We start from the raw sequence: 25,918 nt of genomic DNA on the forward strand, positions 1-25,918 counted from the left end.
GTTGTTTGTCATATCCTAGTTTGTCTAGCTAATGGTCTCCCAGTGTTTTCCAGTTCCAGTGTTCCCTGTTCCTGTATCCCTTATCCTGTATCCCGTGCTATCCTGTTCTAGTGCCGTGCTGTGCTGTAGTCGTGCTGTGCTGTACCTACGCCTCTCCTGCTGCTCCACGCCTGAAATCTACCCGCTGCCTAGTCCCAGCCGAGCCTACCTTGCTACTGTCCGAGCTGCCACAGGTACCTAATATGAACTGTGACCTGCACCCTGTTGGCCAGCTGCCATACCACCAAGGCCGTACGGTCCAGTGGGTCCACGAATCCGACGTGACAGGCATAGAACAGCTACAATAACTCTTTCTGAGGCATCAACCTGGACTTGAAATGGCAGAGAAAAGTTTGGATTACTTAGCATGGGTGCGGTACAAAGTTTCTCTTTTAGGCTGTGAAATGTATTTTCACAATCAGATGTCCACTCAACAAAGTTCCTTTTTGTTTTCTTAGTAAGATCACTTAATGGGGCTGCCACATTGGAAAAATTTGGAGTAAATCGGAGGTAATAGCCAGCCAATCCTAAAAATGACTTCTTTCTTTGTTTTTGGATTTGGGGCATCCTTTACTGCTTTGACCTTGGACATTTCTGGTTTAATTTTCCCACCACCTATAACATAGCCAAGATAGGATGTTTCTTTCTGAAAAAATTGTGCATTTGGCTGGATTAATTGTAAGTCCAGCTTTAGCTATGGCAGATATTAAATTGTCTAAATGCAAAAGATGAGACTTCCAATCAGAACTAAAGACAACAACATCATCGAGATAAGCTCACAGTATGAGCTATGTGGTTTTATTACTGTATCTATTAATCTTTTGAAATGCAGCAGGGGCATTATGTAGGCCAAATGTAAATTGAAACAAGCCTTGTGGGGCAGCAAAAGCAGTTTTTTCACGGGAGTCTCTCTCAAGTGGTATCAGCCAATAGCCCTTGGTCAAGTCAAATGTGGAAATATATTGCGCTTCATCCAACCTAGTGATCAGGTGTAGCGCCCATGGCCGCGGGCCGTCGGGTTCACTCACCTCCCGACGCCCGCAGCCATGGATCTTCCGCTCCGTCCGGCCGGGTACCGTAGGGTGCGCGCGCACGCTCGCGCCCGCTCTTAAAGGGCCAGCGCGCGCACATGAAAACTATGATCATTAACCATCGTGATTCCCTGCTCTATAAGAATGCCCCAGCCCTTCTGATCCTTGCCTGAGCGTTGTTAGTTTTTCCATGTCTGTCTCGCAAATGGTCCCTTAGTGTCTCCCGTTCCAGCTGTTACCCGTGCCCTGTTACCGTTCCTGTATTCCTCTTTGTTCCTGTGCCTACCCGTGTTCAGGTGCCATCTGCCACGTCAAGTGTCATTTGCCACGTCAAGTGTCATCTGCCACATCAAGTGCCATATGCCACGTCAAGTGCCATCTGCCACGTCAAGTGTCATCTGCCACGTCAAGTGCCATCTGCCACGTCAAGTGCCATCTGCCACGTCAAGTGCCATCCGCCACGTCTGGCGCCACTTTCCGCACCTGCCTCCATCCGTGCTGAAGCCACAGTCACCGTCCGGACTATTTCAGGTACATAAGCATTACTGTCTTCTATCTTACTTTCACATAGACTGTGACCTGGTCAGCTGCCTCCCCGCTACGGCAGAGCGGCCTAGTGGGTCCACAAACCCAGTGTCCATGACAGTACGCTCAGGCCATGGAACCCGCTGGCCAGCCCAAGACCCCAGTACAGAAGATTCAGACAGAGATGCATGACCTACGCACTCGTCATGGATCAACTCCTTGAGGCGGTGAATTCTATTCTGGTCCGCCTGGATCTACTCGCTGTTCCACCCCCGGTTCTTCCTCCAGAGGCTGTTGCCGTGCCACTGCCTGTTGCTCCCCCTGTTTGTGCCGGATCCTCAGTTCCTCTGCCTCTTCCTCCTCGCTAGGACGGTGATCCCAGAGCATGCAGAGGATTTCTTAATCAATGCACGGTGCATTTTAGGCTATGGCCTCATCTCTTCCCCTCCGAGGAGGCTAAAGTAGAGTTCATTATCTCCCTCCTCGCTGGCAAGGCCCTCGCATGGGCGAACCCAATCTTGGAGCAACATGGACCTGTAACCGCTGACCTAGCCTTGTTCCTGAAGTCCTTTCGTGCCGTGTTCGAGGAGCCGGGTCGAACATCCTCTGCCGCAGCCACTCTGTTGACCCTCAAGCAAGAAGGCTCCACAGTAGGGGAGTATGCGATTTCCTTCCGTACCCTAGCAGCCGAGCTGGCATGGAACAATGAGGCACTGGTGGTGACCTTCTGGCAGGGACTGTCCTCTCACATCAAGGACGAACTGGCAGCCCGCGACCTTCCTTCTACCTTGGATGCCCTCATCCTGTTAGCCACCCGTGTTGATATGAGAATCCGGGAGCGCTCTCAAGAGGTTCGTCAGGAGAGCCGGGCCCACAGACCAGCACCCCCTGCCCAGAGACCACAATTGTCCACTCCTAGTGCGCTACCTGAGGAACCCATGCAGGTAGACAGAGTCCGGTTATCTGAACAGGAGAAGCAGCGCAGACGCTCCTCTGGACTTTGCATGTATTTCGGCCTCAAGGGTCATTTTGTGCGTCAATGCCCACAGAAACCGGGAAACTCCAGTACCTAGGGTTGGTCGGAGAGGCAACTCTAGGTGGAACGTCTCCAAACGTTAAAACCTCTACCTAATTATCGATACCTGTGGCCATCGTCACCGGACAGGCATCACATCCTTCCTCCGCCTATCTTGACTCTAGAGCAGCTGCTAAATTTATCCACCAGGATCTAGTGGATCGGTTTCAACTACCCACAGTCCGTCTGGAGAGACCCCTGGCAGTTGCCTCTGTGAATGGTCTACCGCTGTCTGATCCAATCATGCTCATCACTGAGCCGGTGACATTACGGGTCGGAGCTCTTCACTCAGAACAGATCTCCTTCCTGGTACTACCCAAGGCTATCAATCCTATCCTGCTGGGTCTGCCATGGCTCCGTCTACACGCCCCGACACTCGACTGGAGTTCTGGAGAGGTTCTTCAATGGTGCTCCAGATGCCATAGCCATTGCCTGTCACAGGTCCGTCCTGTTGTACCCCCTCTGCCTCAGTCACTCTCCGATCTACCTTCTCAGTATGCCAGTTTTGCGGATGTCTTCTGCAAACGAGAGGCTGAGACGTTGCCTCCACATCGGAGTTATGACTGTCCCATTGAACTGGCTCCCAATGCTTCTCTTCCCCGTGGACGAGTATATCCTCTCTCCTTGCCAGAGACGTTATCAATGTCAGCCTATATCAAGGAGAACTTGGAGAGGGGTTTTATTCGAAAATCTTCCTCCCTGGCCGGGGCAGGATTCTTCTTCGTTAAAAAGAAAGATGGATCTCTCCGACCCTGCATTGACTACCGTGGTCTCAATCAGATCACGGTCAAGAACAAATACCCGTTGCCACTCATTTCCGAGCTGTTTGATCGCATACGAGGAGCCAAAATTTTTTCCAAGCTAGATCTGCGGGGGGCCTATAATCTAATACGGATTCGCCGGGGTGACGAATGGAAGACGGCATTTAACACCCGCGATGGGCACTATGAATACCGAGTGATGCCCTTCGGACTGTGTAACGCTCCCGCAGTATTTCAGGAGTTCGTTAATGACATCTTCCGAGATCTCCTCTATACGTGTGTTGTAGTTTATCTCGATGATATTCTAATCTTCTCCCCAGATCTGATGACCCAACGGAGGCACGTTCGTCAAGTTCTTCTGTGACTAAGAGAAAATCGCTTGTATGCCAAATTAGAGAAATGCACATTTGAAAAGATGTCTCTGCCCTTCCTGGGCTATGTCATCTCGGATCAAGGCCTTAAGATGGACCCTGAGAAGTTAAAGTCTGTCCTGGAATGGCCACGTCCTCAAGGCCTGAGGTCCATACAGCGTATCCTGGGATTCGCCAATTTCTCCCGGCAGTTTATCCCAAACTTCTCATCACTGACATCTCCTATTTCCATCCTTACCAAGAAGGGTGTGAACACCAAGCTGTGGACCCCAGTGGCAGAATCCGCATTTATTAGTCTCAAAATAAACTTCACTTCAGCCTCGATCCTCCATTACCCTGACGTATCTCGGCAGTTTGCTTTGGAAGTGGACGCTTCCTCTGTTGGTGCAGGCGCACTTCTGTTCCAGAGGAGCTCCAAAGGAAAGGCAGTAGTGTGTGGCTACTACTCAAGACTGTTTTCCTCTGCTGAGCGCAATTATTCCATTGGAGATCGGGAGCTACTGGCTATCAAATTGGCCCTGGAGGAGTGGAGACATCTTCTGGAGGGCGCTGCTCACCCCATCCTGATCTTCACCGACCACAAGAATCTCACTTACCTTCAGTCCGCTCAAAGACTGAATCCTCGTCAAGCCAGGTGGTCACTGTTCTTCACCCGTTTCCAATTTCTGCTCCACTACCGTCCCGCGGACAAGAACGTGAGGGCCGATGCCCTGTCCAGATCATTCGAAACGGAAGACACGGTGGAGTCCCTTCAGACGATCATAGACCCATCCTGCGTTGTCACCGCCAATCCTCTGCAGCTTAGAAATATCCCTCCAGGGAGAACTTTTGTTCGGTTGGCTGACAGAAAAAGAATTCTCCGCTGGGGACACAGTTCTAAACTGGCTGGGCACGCTGGTGTCCGTAAAACCCAAGACCTGGTCGCTCGTCACTTCTGGTGGCCCACGCTACCTAAAGATGTTCTGGACTTTGTCTCTGCTTGCACGGTGTGTGCCTCTAACAAGGTGGCTCACAGCAAGCCTGCCGGCCTGCTTCAACCCCTACCTGTACCCAGTGCCCCCTGGCAGCACATCGCTATGGACTTCGTCACGGACCTTCCTCTCTCAGCAGGATGCAACACCATCTGGGTGGTGGTGGACTGGTTCTCTAAGATGGCACATTTTATCCCGCTAACCGGCCTACCCTCTGCTCCTCGACTGGCAAGCTTCTTCATTCAGCACATCTTCCGCTTGCATGGCTTGCCTCTTCACATTGTGTCCGACCGGGGGGTTCAGTTTACCTCCAAGTTCTGGAGAGCCCTCTGTAAACTCCTGGATGTGAGTTTGGACTTTTCCTCTGCCTATCACCCCCAGTCCAATGGGCAAGTTGAGAGGATCAACCAGATCATGGAAAATTACCTCCGCCACTTCATCTCTTCACAGCACGATAACTGGGTACAGCTTCTACCATGGGCGGAGTTTTCATATAATAACCACACAAGTGAGTCCACCACCTCCACTCCGTTTCACATCGTGTACAGTCAACATCCCAGAGTTCCTCTTCCAGTGTCGACTTCATCTCAGGTACCCGCTGCTGACTCTGCATATGGGGACTTCCTGCAAATCTGGCAACAAACCCGGTCCTCTATTTTGCAGGCGGTAGATCGCATGAAGCGTAAGGCAGATACCAAAAGAAGAGAGCCGCCTCAGTATCTTCCTGGGACTAAAGTCTGGCTGTCCTCTCGAAACATTCGCTTGAGGGTGCCTTCATACAAGTTTGCTCCCAGGTTCCTTGGTCCCTTCGAGATCCTGCAACAAATTAACCCTGTTTCCTATAAGTTGCGGCTGCCCCCTACCCTCAGAATCCCTAACTCCTTCCATGTGTCCCTCCTGAAACCAGTGGTCCTGAACCGCTACAGCAAGACCTCTAGTTCCACAGTTGCTTCCAGCGGTCCTTCTGATGTATTCGAGGTAAAGGAGATCCTGGACCGCAAGAGGGTAGGAGGAAGGACTTTCTATCTGGTGGACTGGAGAGGGTTTGGTCCTGAGGAGAGGTCCTGGGAGCCAGAAGAGAACCTCAGTGCTCCTGCTCTTATTAAAAAGTTCCTCTCTCACTCTGGCCCCAAGAGGAGGGGGTGTAAGAGGGGGGATAATGTAGCGCTCATGGCCGCGGGCCGTCGTGTTCACTCACCTCCCGATGCCCGCAGCCATGGATCTGTGAGCGCTGGCCTCCGTCTCCCTCCTAGGAGATGCCAGCGCTCACTTCCGCTCCGTCCGGCCGGGTCCCGTAGGGTGCGCAATCACGCTCGCGCCGCTCTTAAAGGGCCAGTGCGCGCACATGAAAACTATGATCATTAACCCACGTGATTCCCTGCTCTATAAGAATGCCCCAGCCCTTCTGATCCTTGCCTGAGCGTTGTTAGTTTTTCCCTATTTCATATTATATGCGTCATACTTTCATGTTACTCATGATCTTCTCTTTTTTCACGTGTTTTACATTAGTTTTCCCTGGTATCAGCTTTCCCCTTCAAAACCCCCCCCCTTCCCCCTCTCCCCCCTCCCCCTTTTATTTTTTCTTTTTACCCCCCCCCCTTTTTTTGTTTTTTTCCCATTAATTTATTATCTCATCAATATTTAATTTTCTGCATTATTATACCCTATTGTCTGATATATATTTGCACGTTTATTTACCACCAGCTGCAATGATTTATTTCGATTATATTGGTCACATCACTTCACAAATGCTATTTTATGTCTCACATGCCTTATTCTTTTTATCCTTCCTATTCACCTTTTTATCTGATATCTACGGTATAAACATCAACACATTTTCATTCCTCTTTTTATTGCTGATCATACTCACTTTCTATTATAATAACACAGGTTCATATACGCACCTCAATATTTCCATACGTCCTGGGGTTTGCGAATGCCGTAGTTGAACCTTGGAGCCTCGCCCCGCTCCTCTGTCGTCTACACGTCCGCACTGCGCCTGCTCTGTTCCCATGGACACGCGTCCCCGGGGGCACGCAGGCGCAGTGGGAGCGTGACGAACAGGGGACGGGGATCTCGCGGCTCAGGCCAGGTTCCCGCGCATGCGCCATAGACCAGAGCGCGAGGACCGACACCGGAACTACATATTTTTTGATTAATGGAACCATATATAAAGCTCGACATCGTACCTCACAATACACTACCCCCTGAGGAAGCCATATCGGCGAAACGCGCGTCGGGGCGCAACACCTTTCAGGCTGCAGTGCGGGACCTCACTATATTCATCTTTATGGGTAAGCCCACTACAATACTTTCCACACTTGACTTAATGTGATTTCACACGGACCAGATACACTGGACTGCGTCTTTGACAGTTCTATTCTTACTCTGGCACCTTGGTTCAGACCTTTTTATTAGCCTCTAGTAATGTCACAAGCATTAGGGTTACTTATACTGACTTGGTGTTATGATCAATCCCTAAATTCTGCTGCTCGTCATTACCAGTTTATTATATGTGCAGACAATATATTAGTTAGACGCTGTCACGTGTGATTCACACTAGGAAGTGTTTCTGTACTAGATTCTGTGTATTCACAGTGGGCCTCATATCCCAACCTTCAATACCTTTGAAGCTACCGCACTGCTTTTCCCTTCTTTTATTCGGATCCATCTTTGAATTTTATCTGTAATAATGTTTGTGTATTGTATGTCCTAATAAAATCTTGCTATTTTTATACTCTATTTGTGGCGATACGACTTCTCTTCCTCTTAGTTTTTTATGATTATATGAAGTTTTGCTGTGTTACTTACATTTAGCGGGGCGCATTGGATACTTGCTTGTGGCGCCTAACTCTTTACCTAACCTAGTAAGTCCCTATATTGAAAAAGGTTATTAATGGATATATAAAGAATGTTATGCCACGCCGAATGCACTAGGGCACGCAAATCATCAAGATTGGCTGCTGGCAGCTCCCTTTGCTACTGCCAACCAATGACATCTCAGATATGCTCCATGGGAGACAAATCCAGTGACACTGCAGGCAGTGGTAGCACATTTGGCCACGCAAGCTGCTCACAGTAGCACGAGCAACATTCAGCCTGGTGTTGTCCTATTGAAAAACGGTTTCTGGGACAATTTGGAGAAATGGCCGTACCAATGGTTCCACTACCAAATCAATGTAACGCCAAGCTGTTAGTGTACCTGAAATGAAGACTAAAGGGTTACAGCAACATTATGCCACGCCACACCACAATCCCAGGATTTGGACTAGTGTGACGTTCCCTTGTGAAGGCCTCTTCGTGGCGTTGCCCACGTGGTCTCCAGACCAATCTCCAGGTATAATTGCGTTTGAGACAAAAGTGGGACTCATCGCTGAAGAGGATAGACCTCCATTGCCGTCTTGCTGTGCACGATGATAGCCTTTGAGAGTTGTGGTGTGCGGCCAATGGAACACCAGTAGCTGGACGTTTGACTCTTAGCCCAATGTGGTGCAAAAGCCATCTCATGGTTTGTGTCTACACTGTTTGCCGCCGTAGGCTTGAGATGTGACGTCCAATATCACTTACAGTACAGAATGGATTACTATGCGCCATTCTTCCAATTAGATGATCCGTCCGTGCAGAGGTTCGCCTCTGTGCACCTCTTGCTGTCATTCTGGTTCGTTGATGTTCTCCCAACTTCTGGAATGCGCAACATTGAACAGTTCTGACACCTCGGCCTAGGCACATAGTGATCTGCTGGAGTGATAAACCATGTTCTCTCAGTTCATAGATTCTGTCCCTCTCAGTTTCCAAAAAGTGGCTATTACTGGCAGGTCGACGAACAGGAGTCATCGCACACCACTTGATGCAATTTTTTAGGTTTCATGTGGCTAAAGAACTTTGCTTTCACTCTCTTTTATGCCCTCCCACATGCCACAGATTGGAGCTCGATGCTGGAAAATTTTATCATTTTCAGATCTTAGTAACACCTGCCTCTTCCTTCATTTGCATAACCTGAGGGCTTGACCTTCTTGGTGTTGCAATTTCAATATTGAGTAGTGTGTATATGTATATACACACACACACACACACACACACACACACACACATATAATATTACGTTGTATGGGGGCGGTGGGGGACAAATTGAAATAAGTTGTATTTGTGTGTGCCTGGGGGCACAACACTTAATATTTGCCCTGGGTGAAGAAAAGCTCTGAATAATGTCAGCAATAATAGTTCCCATTAATAGTGCCAGGCATAGTAGTACACATAAACATTGTCAGCAACAGTGCCCATTAATACTATGAGCCATATATAATGGAACACACTTTTTCTAGCATTCAGGCTAATAGATGAAGGTCTAATAGGGCCAATGGGCTAGGGTTGTCGAGTTGGACATGTCCCCGGAGCTGTACCCTTGGTTTAGGCACCAGAAACAGTATTCCAAGTGTTTTCCTAGTATCAGTGTTCGTAATCTTTGACTACCACAGCTGCGTTATGTGCCTTGTTTCACCTTTTACACGCTGGCTCATATACTGAATAAAAGCATTGCTGATGGTGCTGTTCCCTCTTTATCTGAACATTCTTCTGTTCATTTTCTCATCTGACATTATCAATAGTGCATGAAAGCTAAAAGCAAACACAGGATTTATTTTGTCTCACTCTTGCATGAAGTAAGATTGTGTTGAAAGTAAGAATTCCTAATTTCAGTCTGAGGGTTGCATTATCTGATTTACTTGTAATAAACACAAGGAAATGAACACCAACACAAATAAAATGAGAATACTACTTCCTCTGCTGTAGTGTATAGGTGTGTCACCAGGAGCATGGCTACATAGAAATACATGGAATTTCATGAACAAGCAAATTTCGTGAGATTTTCATGCAATCGCTGTGCAACAAAATATCACGGAGAAAGTCACATGATAAAATAAATGTAATGACGGGGGTGGGGAGACAGAAAAGTGAGCCCTAATCTACGCGCCACTCAGTCCCTGCCTACTTGCAACGACCCGCCCTAGGCGACGGGGTACAACTGGGCGACGGTCCATACGCTCAATAAGTGCACGACAGACAAACAGACAAGGGTACACAGAGCTAGGGGGAGAAAGGGGCAGTTGCCCACGGCAACACCGAGAGCAACAAGAGAAGTGAACAAGCCGAGTAAAACCAGGAGAGTACGAGGTGCCAAACGCAGAGCAGGAGAGTAGTGAACAAGCCGAGTCAAACCAGGAGTGTATGAGGTACCAAACGCAGAGCAGGAGAGTAGTCAGCAAGCCGGGGTCAATATGAAGCAAGGACAATAGTACAAGAAGCTGCAGCAGGGCCAGGAAACCAAACGAGAAGAATCACAAGCAAAGGAGGAACAGGAAAGGCAGGTATAAATAGACAGAGGGCGGGAGCTAGCTCCGTCTGGCCAGGCTGTGATAGGCTCTCCCACTCCTAAGCCTGCCATCCTGAGAGGTGGAAGATGGAGTCAGTCTCACAGACATAGAAGCAGGTGCAGACTGATTATCTATGTGCGTTAACCCCGAAGCTGTGCCTGGCAGATCCTTTACAGTACCCCCCCTTTTATGAGGGACACCGGACCCTTTCTAAGTGGACCTGGTTTACTGGGGAAACGAAGGTGAAACCTCCTGACCAATATCCCAGTGTGAACATCCCGAGCGGGTACCCAAGACCTCTCCTCAGGCCCGTATCCTCTCCAATGGACCAGGTACTGGAGGGAGCCTTGGACCATCCTGCTGTCCACAATCTTGGCCACCTCGAATTCTGCCCCCTCAGGGGTGAGAACAGGGACTGGAGGTTTCCTCGAGGGAGCCAAGGACGGGGAGCAGCGTTTAAGGAGGGAGGCATGGAACACGCCGTGTACTCGAAAAGATGGGGGCAACTCCAGTCGGAAGGAGACAGGATTGAGGACTTCAATTACCTTGTACGGCCCTATAAACCGGGGAGCAAACTTCTTGGACGGGACTTTAAGGCGCAAGTTCTTTGACGATAGCCACACCAGATCCCCGACCATAAGCAAGGGGTTAGCAGAACGTCTGCTATCTGCCTGAGTCTTTTGTATGCTCTGGGACACCTCTAGGTTCTTCTGAACCTGGGCCCAGACTGTGCACAGTTGCCGATGAACGACCTCTACCTCGGGATTGTTGGAACTACCAAGTGAAACGGAGGAGAACCGTGGATTAAACCCAAAATTACAGAAAAAGGGGGAGACCCCTGACGAGTTACTGACCCGGTTATTAAGGGAAAATTCGGCGAGGGGAATGAAGGAGACCCAATCATATTGACAGTCAGAGATAAAACACCTTAAATATTGTTCTAGAGACTGATTAGTCCTCTCAGTTTGGCCATTAGTTTCAGGATGGAAGGCAGAGGAGAAGGACAGATCAATCTCCAACTTTTTACAGAAGGCTCTCGAAAACAATGAAACAAATTGTACCCCTCTGTCATAAACAATATTGACAGGGACCCCATGGAGACGCAGGATGTGTTTGACAAACAAGGTAGCTAACGTCTTAGCATTGGGTAGTTTCTTGAGGGGCACAAAGTGGCACATCTTACTGAAGTGGTCTACTACAACCCACACCACCGACTTGCCTTGAGATGGAGGCAAATCGGTGATATAATCCATGGAGATATGGGTCCAAGCTCTCTGGGGAATGGGCAAAGAACGTAGTAAGCCCGCTGGTCGGGACCTGGGAGTCTTGGACCTAGCACAAACTTCACAAGCGGCGATGTAGGCCTTAACGTCTCTAGGCAACCCAGGCCACCAATAGTTTCTGGCAATGAGGTGCTTGGTACCCAGGATGCCTGGATGGCCAGATAGTGCAGAGTCATGATTTTCCCTAAGTACCCTTAGCCGGAATTGCAGGGGAACAAACAGCTTGTTCTCAGGAAGGTTCCCGGGAGCTGAACCTTGATCAGCCGCAATTTCAGAGACTAAATCAGAATAAATAGAGGAAATGATTATACCTGGAGGCAAAATACAAGCAGGATCTTCCTCCGAAGGAGGGCTGGCCATGAAGCTACGCGACAGTGCATCAGCCTTAATATTTTTAGACCCAGCCCTTTAGGTAACCAAAAAGTTGAATCTGGTAAAAAATAACGCCCATCGAGCTTGTCTCGGGTTTAACCTCCGGGCAGATTCTAGGAAAACCAGATTCTTGTGGTCGGTAAGGACCGTTACCTGGTGCCTAGCCCCCTCCAGGAAGTGGCGCCACTCTTCAAATGCCCATTTCATGGCTAAGAGTTCACGGTTGCCAATATCATAGTTACTCTTAGTGGGCGAAAACTTCCTGGAGAAGTAGGCACAGGGACGGAGATGGGTGAGGGACCTGGTACCCTGGGACAAGACAGCCCCCACTCCCACCTCGGACGCGTCAACCTCCACGATAAATGGCTCCATTTGGTTGGGCTGAACCAGCACCGGGGCCGAGATAAAGCACTTTTTAAGGATCTCAAAAGCCTGGACAGTCTCAGGAGGCCAGTGGAGGAGATCAGCACCTTTGCGAGTGAGATCCGTAAGAGGCTTAGCGATGACCGAGAAGTTAGCGATAAATCTCCTGTAATAATTACCGAGCCCCAGGAAGCACTGTAACGCCTTCAGGGAGGCAGGTTGGACCCATTCCGCCACAGCCTGGACCTTGGCGGGGTCCATGCGGAATTCATGAGGAGTGAGGATTTGACCCAAAAATGGTATCTCCTGCACCCCAAACACACATTTTTCGGTCTTCGCAAACAGTTTGTTTTCCCGAAGGACCTGGAGCACCTTCCTGACATGCTCAATGTGGGAGGACCAGTCCTTAGAAAACACAAGTATGTCATCAAGGTACACTACAAGAAATACCCCCAGGTAATCTCTTAAAATCTCATTTATGAAATTCTGGAAGACCGCGGGAGCATTACACAACCCAAAGGGCATGACGAGTTATTCGAAATGACCTTCGGGCGTGTTAAACGCAATCTTCCACTCATCCCCCTCTTTGATGCGGATAAGGTTATACGCCCCCCGTAAATCAAATTTAGAGAACCATTGGGCCCCCTGAACCTGATTAAAGAGATCAGGAATCAAAGGAAGGGGATACTGGTTCCTTACAGTGACCTTATTCAAGTTACGGTAGTCAATGCATGGCCTAAGACCACCATCCTTCTTCCCTACGAAGAAGAAGCCAGCACCTACCGGAGAAGTAGAGGGGCGAATGTAACCCTTGGCCAGGCATTCCTGGATATACTCTCTCATGGCTTCACGCTCGGGACAAGAGAGATTAAATATCCTACCCTTAGGGAGCTTAGCTCCTGGTACCAAATCGATAGCGCAATCATATTCTCTATGAGGAGGTAACACTTCGGAGGCCTCCTTAGAGAAAACATCAGCGAAGTCCTGAACAAACTCAGGTAGCGTGCTCACCTCCTCAGGGGGAGAATTAGAATTAACAGAAAAACATGACGTCAAGCATTCATTACCCCATTTGGTAAGATCCCCAGTATTCCAGTCAAACGTGGGATTATGCAACTGCAACCAGGGAAGGCCTAAAACCAAATCGGACGATAATCCCTGCATCACCAGTACAGAGCACTGCTCCAAATGCATGGAGCCAACAAGGAGTTCAAAAACAGGGGTATGCTGTGTAAAATAACCATTAGCAAGAGGAGTGGAGTCGATACCCACTACCGGGACAGGTTTAGGCAAATCAATCAAAGGCATAGCTAGAGACATAGCAAATTCCACAGACATGATATTAGCAGAAGACCCTGAATCCACGAAGGCACTGCCGGTAGCAGACCTACCACCAAAAGAGACCTGAAAGGGAAGCAAGATTTTATTACGTTTCATATTTACGGGAAATACCTGTGCGCCTAAGTGACCTCCCCGATGATCACTTAGGCACGGAAGTTTTCCGGCTGCTTATTCCTACACCTAGGACAGTTGTTCACTTGATGCTTGTCATCCCCACAATAGAAGCAGAGACCATTCTTCCTGCAGAACTCTCTACGTTGTTGGGGGGACACGGAGGCCCCGAGTTGCATAGGTACCTCCGAGTCTTCCGTGGAAGAACGAAGCAACGGAACCTCGGGAGGCATCATGGGGGAGTCAGAGGAGAAAACACAAAAACGTTCAAGTTGTCGTTCCCTGAGACGTCGGTCAAGTCGTACCGCTAAAGCCATAACCTGGTCTAGGGAGTCAGAAGAGGGATAGCTAACTAGGAGGTCTTTCAGGGCGTTCGACAGACCCAACCTAAACTGGCACCTTAAGGCAGAGTCATTCCACCGAGAAGCTACGCACCACTTCCTAAAGTCAGAACAATACTCCTCAACAGGTCTCTTACCCTGACGTAAGGCCACCAGCTGACTCTCGGCAAAGGCAGTCTTGTCAGTCTCGTCATAAATGAGTCCGAGAGCAGAAAAGAAAAGATCAACGGAGGAAAGTTCAGGGGCGTCAGGAGCCAAGGAGAAGGCCCATTCTTGGGGCCCTTCCTGGAGCCGGGACATAATTATACCCACCCGCTGGCTCTCAGAACCTGAGGAGTGGGGCTTTAAGCGAAAATAGAGCCTACAACTCTCCCTAAAGGAGAGAAAAGTCTTCCGGTCCCCTGAGAACCGGTCAGGCAACTTGAGGTGGGGTTCAAGATGTGAGGTGAGGGGCACTACCATGGTAGCATCAGGCTGGTTGACCCTCTGAGCCAGGGCCTGGACCTGTAGGGAGAGACCCTGCATTTGCTGAGCCAGGGTCTCAAGGGGGTCCATAGTAGTGTCAGGGACCAGGGTAGACTAGGTATATGGGCTTGTGATTATTTAATGACGGGGGTAAGGAAACAGACAAGTGAGCCCTAATCTACCCGCCACTCAGTCCCTGCCTACTTGCAACGACCCGCCCTAGGCGACGGGGTACAACTGGGCGACGGTCCCTATGCTCAATAAGTGCACAACAGACAAACAGACAAGGGTACACAGAAGCTAAGGGAAATGGGGAAGTTGCCCACGGCAACACCGTGAGCAACAAGAGTGGTGAACGAGCCGAGTCAAACCAGGAGTGTACGAGGTACCAAACGCAGAGCAGGAGAGTAGTGAACAAGCCGAGTCAAACCAGGAGTGTACGAGGTACCAAACGCAGAGCAGGAGAGTAGTCAGTAAGCCAGGGTCAGTATGAAGCAGGGACAAATAGTTCAAGAAGCTGCAGCAGGGCCAGGAAACCAAACGAGAAGAATCACAAGCAAGGAGGAACAGGAAAGGCAGGTATAAATAGACAGAGGGCGGGAGCTAGCTCCGTCTGGCCAGGCTGTGATAGGCTCTCCCACTCCTAAGCCTGCCATCCTGAGTGGTGGAAGATGGAGTCAGTCTCACAGACATAGAAGCAGGTGCAGACTGATTACCTATGGGCGTTGACACAGAAGCTGTGCCTGGCAGATCCTTTACACTACATAAATGCTGCCTATCAATACAGGTCATGCCCCAAACGTCCAAATTGCCCCAGGGCCGAGTGACCGTATAAGGAGTGCCAGCCGATAGCCCCCCATAAACAATAGTTAGAGCATATATCTTTATGATGGTCAAGCCTGTTTTTCTGATTAAAAAGTCAAAATTCTTTGCCTCAAATCCTTGATCCAGATAGTTACATAATAAAATTCTGATTGCTTGCAGCTGCCACTAGAGGAAGCTCACTGCATACATATTTGCATAAGCCCACGGAAGCAGTATAAACACATTTGCAGCAGTGGCGGCTGCCAGACGCAACTTTTGCATCAGTCTTCTTTTGCCTGTTAGCAGGTCTCCAGCAGTGATTTTCTAGTCACCATAATTTATGGATACAAAGTGTTGTTTAGGAATATCGAGTCCTGATTTCTGCTTTATGCTGCTGTCTTTTGGATTGTGTCTTCATGGCTCACACATCAACAGAATTAATTCATCATGGGTGAGCTGATAATCGTTTTATTATTTGGATCTTATGTCTATTGTCAGCATAAAAGGAAATTCTTTTGAATATTTTGCAGTTAAAATCTACACATAATGCTAAGCAACTGTGTAAATACTTTACTTATCTTGTACTACTACTGTTGTTTTCTTGTACTTATCTTTTACTACTACTGCCGTATTATGGCTGCAAGACCTGGCCCGACTGTGGGTTTAATAATCAGAACTAGCAGCATCACAGATCCCTATGATGCTGTTAGTTGACTTGTGGACATAACACAAACGTTAAAATGCGGCTTAATCAGTATTTTACATTTGTTTTTTATAGCCAAAACCAGGACTGAATCATAAACACAGTAAAAATATATATACCGTACTTCTGTTTTTTAATCCATTCCTGATATTGGCTTTAAAAAAACATGCAAAATACTGATAAAATACACCCGTCTATATGAGGCCTAAGGCCTCATGCACACAAACGTATTTTTTTCCTCCTGTAAATACGGGTCATTGGTCACACGTATTCGACCCGTATTCGACCCGTATTCCACCAGTATTTACGGACCCGTGCCCGTACATACGGGTCCGGTGTCACCAGTATTTCACCCGTATTTACGAACCCGTTTTCTCTGCACTAATCGGCAGCCCCTTCTCTCTCTCAGTTCTGAATAATAGAGAAGGGGCAGCCATTTCGGGCAGAGTTTCCGCAGCGATTGAAAGTAAAATAAGTAAAGTAAAAGAAGTTCATACGTACCCCGGCCGTTGCCTTGGTGACGCGTCCCTCTTTTGACATCCAGTCCAACCTCCCTGGATGACGCGGCAGTCCATGTGACCGCTACAGCCTGTGATTGGCCTGTGATTGGCTGCAGCAGTCACATGGGATGAAACATCATCCCGGGAGGCTGGACTGGAGGAAGAAGCAGGTAAGTTAACTTTTAATACTATTAACTCCAGCGGTAGTCACTGTCCCGGGTGCTGAAAGAGTTACTGCCGATCAGTTAAGTCTTTCAGCACCCTGGACAGCAAACGGGAAGGTACCCGTGGCCAATAGAAGTCTATGGGCCCGTAATTAGAGGCCGTAATTACGGGCGTTTTTACGTTCGTGTGCATGAGGCCTAAACATGTTGTTTACAAAATTGGAGTTCTCTTTGAATGAAGAGCTTATATACAGCAACTAGTATTTTAGATAACTTAAAGCCTATGTACACCTTTGAAATAGTTTTTTTTTTTTTTTTTTTAAATAAAAATGTTTATCGGTGTATTTTGTGCAACTTTCTAAATACTTTATATTAAAAATACTTTTACTTTTTAAAATATAGCAGCTTTGTATCCTGTATAGAGAGCAGCTGCATCTAGCGCTGAAACCTGTATCTGTCAGGTCAGCAGCACTGACGGGTTCAGTGGCAGTGGGTCCTATCGAGCTGTTGCCAATCAAATCTAAGTACATAACTTAGATGTGATCGATAAGAGGTGGATCCTGCGTGTCAGAGACACTCAGGACCCGCTGTTACTGAACCCGTCAGTGCCGCTGACCTGACAGATACAGGTTTCAGCGTGAACATAGCCTTTAAAGGGTTTGTCTAGTTTAGAAAGCACATTTTTATCTACACTATTAGGTTCACGACGGCCGTCACACGGCCATTTTCAGAACAATCAAGTTCTATGGGTGTATTCAAATGGCCGATTTTTTAATGGCCTGTAAATATTGGCCGTCAAAAAATAGGACATGTCCTATTTTTGCCCATTTCACAGCCAGACGGCTCCCATAGAAGTCAATAGACCAGATTTACCGGCCATTTTTTAGGAAACAATCCTTGTAACGTCCGGTAAAAACTGATCCTGCACGAGGACTCCCCGGACACAGCGCTATTTTGAGCGCTGAGCCCGGGAAAGCCCTTGACATTACTGTCCATAGAAGGACAGTGATGTCGGGCTGTCAACAATTGAATCCCTGGCCAGAGCATCGCAAGATCTCTGACCGGGGACTTCAGTCTTGTAGCTAGCAACCCTCCATGTAGATACCACCCCCTCCCAAAAGATAGCAAGCCCCCCACCCATCCCCCATAGATAGCGCACCACTGTAGTTCCCCGTAGGAGCGGAATCCCCCAGTGGCCAAACCCCGCTCTGGCAGGCGATTCCTCTCCTGGGGAAGCCCCCAGCGTCACTTTCCATATATGGACAGTGACGTCAAGTTGTTTGTCACGGCACGGGGTGTGGACCCACTGGGCTGTACCGCGTAACGGGATAGCAGCTGGTAAAACAGGTACAGTACAAAGTCTATAGTCCAGAAAGGGTACCTGAGGCAATGCAGACAGTAGCGGTGATTCAGGCTGAAGATAAGGCTCCGGAAGTAGATGGACACCCGGCGGGGTGTCACGCAGTAGATCCAGTGGAAGACACAATTTGACTTCGACTCTAGACGGCACAGAGGCACGGTAGAACAGGATACAGGGTACAGGCAGCAGGAACGGGTAACACTGGGAACTGGAAAACACTAGACCAGGAAGTGAGTGCCGGTATCACGGTTCTCACCGGTTTGTTTGTGGATCCTCTGTGTCGTCTGGGAGATGGTGCTAGTAACCCAGGGCAACGCTTGGCACAGCAGGTTTAGAGGCAGTCGGATGTATAGGCCAGAAGCCAGGACACCAGGACAGGCAGCAGACGTCGTTACGGGTATGGATAGCAATAAGTCAAGGCAGGCGGCAGGCTAGGATAGTACAAGTTCAGGCAGAGGTCACAACGGGAAATCCAGACAAAGGCAGAAGTCAAGGTAACAGTCAAGGTAACAGGGAAAACTGGATACAGGAAAGCTCACAGGGATAACTTGGTTGAACAAGCAAAGATCTGAGGGAGGCGGGTCCTTAAATAGGAAGTCTTAGAATTTTGACACACGCCGGCCCTCTAGTGGCTGCAGCCACACATAGTGGATGATGGCCGTGGAGGGAGGTGAGAGATGCAGTTACCTGACGACGCCCAGAGCCTGCAGAGCGTCAGGTTCGGGTGAGTGGTGCTTGGGACGAGCATGAGGGAATGGAGGGTGCAGGAACCTGAGCAGAGGCCATGGAAGCAGCGGGGAACAGCGTGGCAGGCGTTACAGTCGCCGTCTCACAAGAGGAAGACGCGTGTCCATGGCCGCGGTCGTCGGAGGGTAAGTCAGAACGACGGGCCGCAGCCATAGACGTTACAGTGTTACTCCTAGAGCGGAATCCCCTGTCCGCTCTGGCAGAGGATTCCGCTCTCCTGTCAATGTCCATATATGGACAGAGACATCAGGGGCTCCGTCTATGAGCAGAATCCTCGGCCCGCTCTTGCAGGGGATTCCACTCTCCTGACGTCACTGTCCATATATGGACAGAGACGTCAGGGACTCCGTTTATGAGGAATCCCCGGCCAGAGGGATTCCGCTCCTACAATGAGCTACAGTGGCGCTATCTACAGGGGAGGAGGTGGTATCTACAGGGTTGATATCTACAGGGGGGTGCTATCTACAGGGGGTATGATATATGGGGGTGTGGAACTATCTACAGGGGACACTGTGGCACTATGTGGGCTCTGTGGCACTATCTACAATGAGAACTGTGGCACTACGTGGGCACTGGCACTTTATATGTGGGCACTGTGGCACTATCTATAGTGGGCACTGTGGTACTATGTGGACACTGGCACTTCATATGTGGGCACTGTGGCACTATCTATAGTGGGCACTGTGGCCGTGTGGGCACTGGCCCTATGTGGGCATTATCTACAGTGGGCACTGTGGCACTATCTACAGGGACATTGCAGCACTATCTACATGGGCACTGTGGTGATTTCTGGGGGTTGGGACAAAGAAAAAACCTGACAAATGAAATCCATCCTTTTTTTTAATGGCCTTGAAAAATGGATGACAAAAGGCCACTAAAAATGGACAGACGGACTGGAAATGGTTGAAAATGTAGAGAAACACTGATGCAAAACGGCCATGAAAAACTGACAGTTGATCAGTTTTTAATGGCCATTTTTTTCACTGTCGTGTTCACTTTAGGCTACTTTCACACGACAGTGAAAAACGGCCGTCATTTTGTAACGGCCGTCATACGGAGTTCTATGGGTATATTCACACAGCCGGTTTTTTAATATAGAAGTCAATGGATCAGTCTTTACCAGACGTTTTTTATGAATCAATCCTTGTAACGGCTGGCAAAAACTGATCCTGGCCGAGGATTCCTCACACACAGCACTACTTTGAGCACTGAGCCCGGGGAAGCCCTTGACATTACTCTGGCCGGGGACTCCTGTCTCCCTCTGACACCCCCTGTAGATAGCACCCTCCTGTAGATAGCGGCACCCCCCTTCGAGATAGCGCCGCTGTAGCTCCTTGAAGGAGCGGAATCCCTGGCCGACGCTCTGGCCAGGGGCTTCAGATGCTGGAGAAGCCCCTGGCGTTACTGTCCATGTATGGACAGTGACGTCAGTGGCTACCTCTGGAACCCCCTGCCAGAGCGGAATCCCTGGCCGACGCTCTGGCCAGGGGATTCCGCTACTGGAGAAGCCCCTGGCGTTACTGTCCATATATGGACAGTAATGTCAGTGGATACCTCTGGAATCTCCTGCCAGAGCGGAATCCCCGGCCGACGCTCTGGCAGGGGATTCCGCTACTGGAAAAGTCCCTGGCATCACTGTCCATATGAGACATCAGGGACTCCCTTTAGGAGTGAAATCCCCGGCCAGAGGGATTCCGCTCCTACAGGGAGCTACAGTGCCGCTATCTACAGGGGTGCCGCCATCTACAGGGGGTGCTATCTACATGTGGGGGTGATATCTACATGTGGCGGTGCTATCTACATGGGGGGTGTCATTTACGGGGGGAGGGGGGTTCTATCTACAGTGGGGGTGGTGCTATCTACAAGGGGTTGGTGCTATCTACAGGGGTGTGGCACTATCTACATGGGCACTGTAGCACTATATGGGGTGTGAATATCTACAGGTGACACTGTTCTGCTATCTACATGGGCACTGTGAGGGAACTGACACTTTATATGTGGGCACTAGGTCACTTTATATGTGGGCGCTGTGGCACTATCTGCAGTGGGCAATGTGGCACTATCTACAGGGTCATTGCAGCACTATCTACATGGCAAATGTGGTGCTTTCAGGGGGTTTGGATAATAAAACCAACAAATTAAATCCATCAGTTTTTTTAACGGCCATGAAAAACGGATGGCAAACGGCCATTAAAAACAGACAGACGGACTGGAAATGGATGAAAATTTGGAGACACACTGACACTAACAGTTGATCAGTTTTTAATGGCCATTTTTTTTCACTGTCGTGTGAATGTAGACTTACGCATAATGCACCGAGTGTGCCGTCTGAGTCCCGTCAGTGATCCGAGGAAAGATATTTTTAAAGGAGCTGATTCACCCGCTAAAGTGAATAGGTCCGTGAAGACTATCGGGTGCCACTCGGTCAAAAACGGCCCGAGTGGCACAATGGTCGTGTGCATGAGGCAATTCTGAATTAATAGTCCCCTGTTCAGGATCCTCATCTCTCTGACATAGTGAAGAGCGGTTACAAAGACTATTTCCTGCTCTGGAGAACTGGTCCTGTCATGCATTATGCAAACAACATCATCTGGGTCACGTGACTACCGCCATCTTTAGTCCATTCAGTTATCCTATGGATGCATTTTTACGGACTAATTTGTTGGCTATACCATTTTTTTTTAGAGGCTACTGCACTGATTTAAGAAACGTATGTGAGCAGAATTGTAAATAAATGTATACTAGAAATCTGTGTGATTACCTATTCTATAAATTAATTTTTTTTAAAAGTGGACAACCCCTTTTATATATAGTTCATCCGAACTAAGATTTGCGCCATTCATTGACTTGTCATTAGTAAAGCATTCAAATGTTTACCGGGACAATATTTTTTTTCTTTCCAGACCAGCATTCTCCAATAAGAATTCATATAGCCAAGCTAAAGGGCTAACCAAATTGAAGCCGACTGTTGGACCCTCAGAGGAATATACAAAAACGTTTGTCTGAAATATTTTGTTTGAAGCAACAGAAAAGAAAAAAGCACCGAATTATAACAAAAAATGACTAAATATCTTCCTTTTACAAATCTTAGGGTATGTGCACACAGCTTATTTTCGTCCGTTTTTCGGGCCGTAAAAAATCGTAAGCAGAACGCCTCCAAACATCTGCCCATTGATTTCAATGGGAAAAATGGCGTTCTGTTCAGACGGGGCGTATTTTTACACGGTCGGTTTAAATAACGGCCGCGTAAAAAAACGGCCGCGAAAAAGAAGTGCATGTCACTTCTTGAGTTGTTTTTTGACTCTATAGAAAATAGAGCTCCAAAAACGGCCGTAGAAAACGCAGCAAAAAAGTGAGTTTGCTTAAAAAATGGCTGAAAATCAGGGGCTGTTTTCCCTTGGAAACAGCTCTGTATTTTCAGACGCTTTTGGTTAAGCGTGTGAACATACCCTTATGGTATGTTCCCACACACAAGATACGCTGCATATTTTCTGCAACAGAAAATCTGCAGCAGAATCTCTAGAAAAACGCTGGTAAATCTCTCACAGAAATCCGCACCAAATAGTGCGTTTTTTATGCTCATATTGTTGTGGAAATGCTGCGTTTTTCCCGTAGTGGTTTTACTTGTGTATTTAGTGTTGAACATTGGTTATAGCAAAGTATATGTGCACCTGTGGATTTCCACCGGTTTTCACTGTGTTTTTGCTGCGTAAACAACATAAATCTGTTGCGGAATTTCTGCTCCCTATTGAAGTCTATGGGCCAAACACGCAGCATCTTTGCACAGAACACGCAGAATAATTTGACATGCTGCGGAATTGAAAAACTTACCGCAGAACATTTTCCACACGACTTATGTGTGTTTTTTCCCCGCAGCGTGGGCAATAGATTTTCTAAACCCAGCCTAAGTGTCATATGTCAATATTAGACGTGTGCTGCTGTTCCACCACGCTTTTTCTGAGGATTACATTACGTTAGACTGGGTTTGTCTGATCTTACAGCGTGACACCGCTCCTGATATCGGGATTTGTGCTGCTTCAAATATTTTATTTTTTGGATATGTTAATATTATAGCACAACTTCCATGATCACACAAAGCATAGGAGGAGATTGCGGAGAATTCATTTTTTGTTCTTTTTCTACCTTATTGTGTAGTGTGGACATCAGTCTTTCCTGTCATCACAACATTATTAGGCATTAAATTCAAATGACCTTAGTGAGTACCTGAAATAGGGAAAGAAGACTGTGGGCCCTACTGGGGACGGAGACTAATGTGAGTGATTATATTGGGGGAATACTGTGAAAATAGCGCAAATTTATACAAATTTATCACAATTAGGACAGAAATCTGGTCAATTTTGCTTAGTAAATCTCCCTTATTATGTACAGCGCTGTATGAGTAATTATCAATCTCAACATCCTATTTAATAAACAGAATAATTTCCATATCTACAAAATTGGTCAATTCAGTGTTGTACTTTAAATTTTCTATGGTTTTAATATTTAAACATTTTTATTCTAGGGGCTCAAATAAAATTTAACTTAGGGGTTACATAGAGAAAAAACCCCCCATAAGAAATATATTTACTTAAAGAGGCTCTGTCACCAGATTTTGCAACCCCTATCTGCTATTGCAGCAGATAGGCGCTGCAATGTAGATTACAGTAACGTTTTTATTTTTAAAAAACGAGCATTTTTGGCCAAGTTATGACCATTTTCGTATTTATGCAAATGAGGCTTGCTAAAGTACAACTGGGCGTGTTGAAACGTAAAAGTACAAGTGGGCGTGTATTATGTGCGTACATCGGGGCGTGTTTACTACTATTACTAGCTGGGTGTTCTGATGAGAAGTATCATCCACTTCTCTTCAGAACGCCCAGCTTCTGGCAGTGCAGACACAGCGTGTTCTCGAGAGATCACGCTGTGTCGTCACTCACAGGTCCTGCATCGTGTCGGCACCAGAGGCTACAGTTGATTCTGCAGCAGCATCAGCATTTGCAGGTAAGTAGCTACATCGACTTACCTGCAAATGCCGATGCTGCTGCAGAATCATCTGTAGCCTCTGGTGCCGATGTGTCCTCGCTCGTCTGACACGATGCAGGACCTGTGAGTGACGTCACAGCGTGATCTCTGGAGAACACGGCTGTGTCTGCACTGCCAGAAGCTGGGCGTTCTGAAGAGAAGTGGATGATACTTCTCATCAGAGCGCCCAGCTAGTAAAAGTAGTAAACACGCCCCGATGTACGCACATAATACACGCCCAGTTGGACTTTTACTTTTCAACACACCCACTTGGACTTTTGCAAGCCTCATTTGCATAAATACGAAAATGGTCATAACTTGGCCAAAAATGCTCGTTTTTTAAAAATAAAAACGTTACTGTAATCTACATTGCAGCGCCGATCTGCTGCAATAGCAGATAGGGGTTGCAAAATCTGGTGGCAGAGCCTCTTTAACCAATATCACTGTTCCCCACCGTGATGCGTGATGATGTCTGGTCCACCGCGTCTGTGACAGCCAATCACTGCCCACTGCGGTGATGTCAGTATAGAAAACACGGCACTGTGGCAAGCAGTAATTGAACTATTTATTAATTAACCAACAACCTAATGGAAATAGTGTCGTTCTAGAAACTATATTGGTGCCATGAGAACACCTGATATATTTAGAGAATATTACAACCTCATGTCTGACTATCTGCATAAATAAAGAACTTGAACTTATATTCAGTTATCCTCACCTTCTTCTTCTTCCCATAACATACAACCCCATAGTCCCACTTCTGGTTCAGGACTGATGGATTTGGATCTTACAGTCATATGATATGATGCCCTATTTCTAAGAAGTGTTGGTAGGCAGGCATTGTTGCCAGTGCTAGGGCACATTTCCCCTGTACTACCAAAATCTAGTTTTTTTTAACATCACTTTATCATAAAAAGCAAACCCATGATAGGTTGATGTAAATTACAGAAGTATTCCCCTCTGTATCAACTTTCATAGAAGTCCAAATGCATTCACAGCAGGGAAAGCCACGTAGTTCAAGATTTTAATAGTGTTTTTTTAAAGGAAAGGTGTCACGAAAATTTTTTTTTTTATATCAATTTGCATTTAGTGTTTTATTATAAAATCTTTTATTTATGTGTGTGTTTGTTTTTTACTTTTTTCTAACTTTTACTTCACTATGGGGGCTGCCATTTTGTTTTTCATCTCTGTATGTGTCGATTAACGACACATACAGAGATGGAATACGGCAGCTACAGTGCATAGGAGTCAATGAACGGGAGCCGTTCCATTGACTTTGCTCTATGGCTCTGTCCTGCGCAGACGCAGGTCAGAGTCACACAGAGCAGAGCAGCTGTTTGCAGGGAGAGAGCAGGCGCCATCTTGAAGACCAGCTGCACTGCAGGTAAGATGTGTGTCTCTGCATGTCCCACTCTCTACCTCACAGACCCCCGCTCTCGTGACCCCCGACGGGCCCCACCACCCGACGCCCCCCCCCTCCCTCCCTTGTGTGAAGGACACACGATGAAACTGTACTGGGAAAGCCCTGAACGGTAAATCTCTCTAGTTGTGCAGAGACTGTTTGGGGATGTGACTAATGAACGTCTCAGTCTCAGCACAACAAGAGAGATTTATCGTTCAGGGGTCTGGGAAAGCTGGGTGACCACCATTACCCCTCCTACTGGAGTGTGAGATTCATTAGTCACATCCCCAAACACAATCCAGTAGGAGTAATGGTGGTCACCCAGCTTTCCCAGACCCCTGAACGATAAATCTCTCTAGTTGTGCTGAGACTGAGAGGTTCATTAGTCACATCCCCAAACAGTCTCAGCACAACTAGAGAGATTTACTGTTCAGGGGTCTGGGAAAGCTGGGTGACCACCACTTCCCCTCCTACTGGAGTGTGAGATTCATTAGTCACATCCCCAAACACACTCCAGTAGGAGTAATGGTGGTCACCCAGCTTTCCCAGACCCCTGAACGATAAATCTCTCTAGTTGTGCTGAGACTGAGAGGTTCATTAGTCACATCCCCAAACAGTCTAAGCACAACTAGAGAGATTTACTGTTCAGGGGTCTGGGAAAGCTGGGTGACCACCACTACCCCTCCCACTGGAGTGTGAGAGGTTCATTAGTCACATCCCTAAACACTCCAGTATGAGGGGTAATGGTGGTCACCCAGCTTTCCCAGACGCAGATATAACCAGGAAAGGGCTGGATGG

General features: G+C 47.8%; 1 protein-coding gene across 1 annotated transcript in view; it reads left to right on the forward strand.

Moving 5' to 3' along the window:
* The window catches only part of CLDN10 (claudin 10), a 46,279-nt gene extending 24,577 nt beyond the window's left edge, over positions 1–21,702 (forward strand). Inside the window, exon 5 of the mRNA XM_075850273.1 lies at positions 21,600–21,702. Within this exon, the coding sequence (XP_075706388.1) occupies positions 21,600–21,702 (103 nt within the window). The remainder of the gene's footprint in view (positions 1–21,599) is intronic.
* Positions 21,703–25,918: the final 4,216 nt, after the last annotated feature.

The sequence above is a fragment of the Rhinoderma darwinii genome, chromosome 2 (assembly GCF_050947455.1).
Source record: "Rhinoderma darwinii isolate aRhiDar2 chromosome 2, aRhiDar2.hap1, whole genome shotgun sequence".
NCBI classification, from domain to species: domain Eukaryota; kingdom Metazoa; phylum Chordata; class Amphibia; order Anura; family Rhinodermatidae; genus Rhinoderma; species Rhinoderma darwinii.